This window comes from Siphateles boraxobius, unplaced genomic scaffold, assembly GCF_051911475.1.
Source record: "Siphateles boraxobius isolate OS27281-9 unplaced genomic scaffold, OSU_SipBor_1 118, whole genome shotgun sequence".
NCBI lineage: Eukaryota > Metazoa > Chordata > Actinopteri > Cypriniformes > Leuciscidae > Siphateles > Siphateles boraxobius.
The window spans coordinates 53,050-60,236 of NW_027508720.1; the positions used below are offsets into that span (position 1 = coordinate 53,050).

The 7,187-nt window shown below is 35.5% G+C and overlaps 1 protein-coding gene across 1 annotated transcript; it reads left to right on the forward strand.

The window, feature by feature from the left end:
* Nucleotides 1-2,633: 2,633 nt before the first annotated feature.
* On the forward strand, nucleotides 2,634-6,881 carry LOC143710699 (uncharacterized). Its single transcript, XM_077201790.1, has 5 exons — nucleotides 2,634-2,772; nucleotides 3,530-3,597; nucleotides 5,858-5,978; nucleotides 6,159-6,301; nucleotides 6,560-6,881. Exons 2-5 carry the CDS (start codon nucleotides 3,548-3,550, stop codon nucleotides 6,660-6,662), a joined length of 417 nt encoding a protein of 138 aa, XP_077057905.1. The 5' UTR covers nucleotides 2,634-2,772; nucleotides 3,530-3,547; the 3' UTR covers nucleotides 6,663-6,881.
* Nucleotides 6,882-7,187: the final 306 nt, after the last annotated feature.

Here is a 7,187-nt window from a genome sequence, read left to right on the forward strand (position 1 = left end):
CTATTGGCTACTGTTTTACATAACGGATATGCTAATTCAATTCAATGTTTGTGTGGTAGGTAATAGCCATATATCTTCAATATTATAATATCAAGTTACCATAGATGAATCTGTAAATTTGAAAAATCTATTTGCATTATAGCCTGAGGCAAGACACTTTCACCAGAAAAATAAATAAACAAACATGACTATCATGAAGATAAATGGAGGACCAGATAGATTCCGTAACATGGTCAGGCAGACAACAAATTCTAAAAAATAGAGATAGTATGCAAGCAATATATTTACTAGTCCAACAGCATGACGGCCGATGTACCATTTCAAGGGTCTTGGAAATATATTATGAAGGTTGAAAAACTACATAGTGTTGCTTTAAATTAATCCTGCTACTATGCCAGGGCTCAATTTTTGGCCCAGTGTTCAGCAATTTTAACATAGTATCGTCATCATATCAGTGTTGATGGTGCACTGCCACCATCCCTACCCTACCCTAACCCTATGGTAAGTACATGTAGTTGCTTAATATGGTATGAAATCAATGTAACACATTATTTGAATGTGTCCTTATTACAGTGTAATTATACATGTAAGTACTGAGAAATATTAATTAACAACATGTACTTACTATAGGGTTAAGATTAGGGTTTGGTTTAAGGTTGGTTGCATGTAATTATACATAATTTACTGTAATTACAATAATTACTATAGTAACTACTAGAGTTGGGGTACTCGGACTCGAGTCCAATTTTGAATGAACTCGGATTTGTCACGCACTCGGATGAATTTGTACTCGGACTTGACAGGGACTCAGACATTTTAGACTCGGAAAAATGTCCGAGTCCAGTCGAGTCCGGGCACTAGAGGACACAATATTATTCAAAAACGAAACCAAACTACTTGTGTTGTTTCCGCGTTGAGCATTAGCCAATCACACATGTATATTAAGCGCATGAACACAGTGGCAAATCAGAGGCATTTTAGAGTCAACATGCGGAGATTTCGCTTAAAATGTATGTTCAGAATCAGCACAAGTTTTATCCTTTCGCAAACCCCCTCATAAACAATGTCTAGACTCGATATAAATGAGAGATGCACTGTGCAGTGTGGACACTTCAGTGTTTATGACGAGAGTTTTAGGGAGAGTGCAGAACGCAGTAAGTGATGGCTTAAAGGGAGCGCTATCGGCGATCTGAATAATAGTTTTGTTTTTCGTGCTTCTAGAGGACCCGTGGTTATGTTCACACTGTACATTATAAAGAGTGATAAATGCATTTAAATGTGGGAGTGAATCCACTAAATTTTAGTCCTGTGAGTCTTGAAATTGCGATGATTGACATAGTAACCATAGCAACATGAGAAAGGATTAACCATAGCAACATTTTGGTGTCTAATAATTTAATGATTTTTGTTACATTTACACTTTAGACATACTTTTACATACACCTTTCAAAATCTCCAAAATGGAATTTTTATTTATTTATTAATAAGAAGGATCATAAAAACATTGTTTCTATTTAGTACTGCACTGAAAAAGCTTTTTCACATATGTTTAATATAATTTGTGCTATAACTAGAAGAGATTATCAGTTCATGTGCTGCTTGAACTGAGGCCTACACATTAAAGCACCACAAAACAGGATTTATTGTTTGAATTTCATAATAATTATAAAAATGTAAAAGATGAGACTTTATTTCATCCCACAAGTAGGCTGCTCTGTCTTGTATGTTGGCGCATATTCAGTGTCCTCTTTGCTCCGCAATATATTTTTCACTGTGTGAGAACATTTGGAGTGAGAGCGGAACGGCTTGTCGGACGTAGCAACAGTAACTAAGAGGGGCGGGTCTTTGTGAAAGGTCAATTTCAAATCATTTAAATCTTTGTGGACTCGGCTGGACTCGACTCGAGTGGATGTTAAGGACTCGGACTCAAGTCCGACTCAGCCCTCTTTGGACTCGGACTTGGACTCGATTGTTAAGGACTTGCACTTGACTCAGACTCGACAAAGGTGGACTCGGACCCAACACTAGTAACTACATTTAAGGTGTAACAAGGACACTGTCAAATAAAGTGTGACAGCACTGAAATAGGTGTGCTATAAAGCACAAAATGTACAGTCCATAAGTACAGTTTTTTTAAAATATACTTTTAAGAAACAAACAAATTAAATACAATTAAGCATACTTGTTTTTTCACAAAAGTATTTATAAAACACGTTATAAACTTGTATATAAATATATTGTTTATAAACCAAAATGTATGATAACCCTCTGTAGTAAAACCCGAGAACTTTCATCATTTAAATAGTTTGTGATCTAATAAAATTATTTGAAAATTGTTTGCTAACATTTGTCTTAAACATACTGGAGCTCACTGTATGTTCTTCTAAAATAATATATGTTGTTGTTCTGCACTGTATGTTGTTCTAAAATATACATTTAAATGAATAAATAGAGTAACAAGTTTTGAACATGTAACAAAATACAGTATGTTAAATAACACTCAGGCTCTGCACAATGTGCACATTAATTTGCTGGTCTATATGACTTATTAATGCATGAAGACAGCAACACTTAAAGAATCTAATTAGATGTGAGGACTGACGGGAGGAGTATGAACACACCAAAGGAAACTTGAAGTCACGGAAGGAGAAACCATAGAAGTGCTGCATTATTGAAGAACAATGCTGAGTGGAAGATAAAGGTGCACAGCGAGTAAGAAGTAAGACCGCGGGTCAGAGAGCTACAACACACAGGATCGACATTCAAAATCAGGTAAGTGTCTTTTACAAATACTTCATTAGATTGATGTGCACAGATACATTTATAAAATTGCAACATTTCATTCCACTGAGTGCTTTATATTTGCTTGCATATGCATTCTACACAAGTCCGAATAAATATTAATGTGCAGGTCTCTAAAAAAAGATAATTTCACTGATGTTATTTAATGAAGCGAACACATGACACCTGTCAATCAGAGATGATCAAACATTACAATCATTAATGTACATGAGTCCTCTGATGCTCATGGATAATGTGTTCTTTATGCACACCTGAGAGGGAGGACGTGGTAAATAACCTGCAGTCAGGTGGAGTTACACTGGTGTCCGGTTCCCTCATGACAGGCTTCATGGTGTTTACAGACTACTTCAACTTTTTTTTATTTATATAGCACATTTAATAACAACGTTGTTGCCCAAAGTGCTTCACAGTTACAATTAAAACATACATTTATAAAAACGTGTACCATGCCTAGCAAATGAAGGCATGACTACACACTCTTAGACACACACCCTCACGCAACTGTATAGTGAGATCTGTATAGAAGAGAAAGAGAAAAAAGTACTTAAAAATAAGTTATTACTTCAATGAACCCTTAACTAAAAGCTAAGTTAAAAAGATAAGTTTTCATCTGAGACTAAACCCCCACATGTTTTCCTTTTTTAAACCATTTAAAAACAGCAATAATCCTAAACTTGAGACAACATGCATTTAAATCAAAGTTGATTTCAGTTTCTTTGTTTGCCAGAGCACTTTAGATAAGAACATGGAAACCGATTTCTCGACAGATGAGCAGATGGAGAACACAGAACAGAGGTATGCAAAGCTTTTATTTCCTTCTCGTCCTCTTTGTCAGGGTTTTATGCAGCACCAAGGATCAATAAACATTTATTTTCAGTTAAAAAATTCATTCTTTGGTTAGATTTTTCAGAACTGCTGATAGTCTGTTTTGGCTTTATTGTTTTTGGTTACAAAGACACTTAATCTAGATGTCCCAGACAGCAACATAGTGTCGGCCCAGATCCGGCCCACATCTGGTACGCATTGAATCCATGTACCAGATGTGGCCAGGATCTGGACCAACACTATGTTGCTGTCTGGGGTGAATGGGGACAAAGCTTATACATTTAAAAAACATTCACATTCATTTTTGAGTAAGAACTTTCAATTAAAACAACTGTAAAGTTGTTATTGTTTTGTTTTTTGTGCGTGTGTGTGTGTGTGTGTGTGTGTGTGTGCGCGCGCGCGTTTAGCTGTTTTGTTGTCATGGCAACAAAATTGCACAATTCTATACAATTGTGCAATTTTTTTCCAAACTAAAATAACATATATATTGTTTGTCTTGTGTATTGTATATTATTGAAACAGTGAGTATTTGAATGGTTTATTTATCTTCACAGATAGGCTGCATTCAATTCCATTGTAACATATTTTTGTTTTAAGAAGTTAAGATTATTGTGACCAAGATATTATAAAGTTCTCGTTCAGTTTCGGTTTCGTTTTCCTTGTGTTCCCTGTGCTGCTGTTCCTAAGTTCTGTTTGCTAGTTTGTTTCTCATTGGATTATGTTCACCTGTTGTTCATTTAGTTATGTGTATTTATACCGTTAGTTTCCTCTGTTCATTGTGCCGTGTGTCCTTTCTATTATGTGGTTGATTTATATATTATTCATTTTATTCTTCTACGCATTTTCTTTTTTGATTTAAATGTTAAAAACAGTTTTTATATGTTTATGCCTATCGTTGTGCTCTCATTGCAACCACCCATATGTGACAGATCTATGAATCATAATTGTTTTTAAATAATAAGAGCTTGTTAAGACATACTTTGAATTTGACAAAGACTTGTTTGAAAGGCTAAAAATTTGTAAAAAAAATAATAATTAAGTAATTTGAGGGTAGGTTTGAAAATGAGTCATAATGAGCACTGAATCCTGACAGACAAACAGGTCTTTGACACATAAAGTCATTGATATTTCTGGTGCAATCAAACAACTAAAAACATTAAATATACCTGCAAAATAAACCTGAACACATTTGGCTCTTACCTTCAAAATAACAATAAAGCTGTCACGGTTCTGTTAGTCTGAACTTTTTGTGTTTCTTCACCGTTTGCTTGTTTGTTGTCTTGGTACTCATTATGTTCAGCTGTGCACTAGTTATCTCCCTCATTATCACATGCACTTAAGTTCTGCTCTGTTTGTGTTTTATTGTTTGGTCTCATCTGATTATACATGTGGTCTTTAATTGCCTGTTGGATTATCTATTAAAGCCTTTACTTTGACATTCCTTTACTTTGACACACCCGATGACAATGCAGTGCTGAAGTGCCAACTAGCCTCTCCCTATGGAGGATCCCTATACCACTCTACAGATAAAGCCTTGTGGAATTTTTCGGTTTGCGTACCTACTTAAAGTGATAAGATAAAATAAAATTCTGCATCAAAATTTATAGACAAGACAAGTAGTTTGTTTAGGCATGGTCTGTAGGGAATTACAAACCTGCACACATATATTCAAACGCACATAACTATAGAATCAATTCTTAATGCGCATGTGAACGCCATCAGCGTCTATCACAGGTTCACGTTTAAAGTCTGTTTAGAGAGAACGGTGTCGTCTTAGCGGCCCCTAATTTAATAACAAATGATCATTTAGACGGAAGTGAATCAATCAAAACTAACTTTAGCTGGAAAAAACATTTTTCAAGAACCACTATAAAACCAAACCAATCTCTGTTACCTTAAATCATATGTTTATCTCTGTAAAGCTGCTTTGAAACAATCTACATTATTAAAAGCGCTGTATAAATGAGGATGACTTGACTTGACTTGACATTCATCTTCATTGTCGTGTGCCTATCTACAACCACAGACAGTAACGTGATATCTTACACAATTTATACTGATATCCCTATTCTAATCCCTATGCTTAGCAGGACAATTATGATGAAAAGTATACTTTAATTTTTTTTTACTTTTCACATTGTGATAATAGTGGTGGAACAAAAAACTAATTCTGTGGGACATTATTCAGCTATAGTTTGTGCTATAAAGGTACATCTTTATTTTCTTATAGGTCATCATGTTTATTTCCACCGGAGAGCTCTCATTTCGTTCAGACAACAGAAGAACCTTCTGCAGATATACTGTATGAGCAGCAGAGAAAAGCAGAAGACCAAATATGTTTGCTAGAAGCGGTAATATGCTGTTTTATCAAAGATAATAAAGTATAATTTTACCAGGAAGTAAAAATTACAGTTTACATTTTCTCTGTTTAATTTGTCATAAACTGTCATTTACTTTGCATAAATATTTTTACTGGACTCTTGATCTCGTAAAGAGATGTTAAGATATTGTTGAATAGTTGTGTTGTGTAGTTGGCCCGTATAGAACAGGACCTGAAGGAAAGCATTCGAAGAGAGGAGAAGAGACAACAGGAGCTGAACCAAGTTAGACAAGAAGAGAATCGGATCCGCTGGAGAAGTCTGTCATTCCTCAGCCTCAACCAGAGAACAGCAAAGTATGAACTTCTGCCTGAACTAAAATGCTTTCATGTCAAATATTAACTAATATGCTGCTAATGCCCTAATGAATAGTTTGCTGTGGTTTAAGGGGTTTAATAAAGAGTCATAAACCATCAATATGAGCAACACCCCTAAATTCACATTATATGAAAGTGTCTATTCATACATGGCCTTGTTGAAGCACTAATGTGCTCTTCCTATGATACCTGAAAACAACACATTTCTGGTGGTTTATTCTCTCTGTTTCTTTCTAGGCCCTGGGTGACAAGCTACTATAAGAACATACCGATGCACATCTATTGCCTTCCAATAGAGACTGTTATCCGAAGACAGAACAAGAAGAGGACGAAAAGATGAGGAAATGATGCTTTTACAGCCAACAGTTACAAATGGAAAGAAAATAAGAGAATGAAAGGAAAGAAACGCTCATTTTAAAGGGCCATTGAATGTCATTATTATTATTATCAGACAAAATTGATGTTGAAACTATTTATAATCTAGTAGTGTATGTGAAAGGGCTTAAATAAGATCCCAGTACTGTTTAAAATACACTCAAATAAACATTGATAAACAGTCTGTAAGGGTGGTTTCTCTACAGGGGTTCAGGCTGCAGGAATGCCGAACGACTAATGGCTCTTTCATACTAACAGATTGGCGAGCGTTCATCGCCCGCTAATCCCCCGCGATTTGCCCGCGATAACACCCTGACCTGTCGGCGAGCTCAACGATTTGCAAATTGGGCTTAAATCGGGCTTAAAATCATGTAGTGTGAACTAGGCTTGTAGAAACATTATCAGCATGATGGTGTAAAACTGTACATTTCTTGTCTATTACCACCCACCTTCTTACACAAATGATGGAAATAAGTGCAGTTAAAATAGT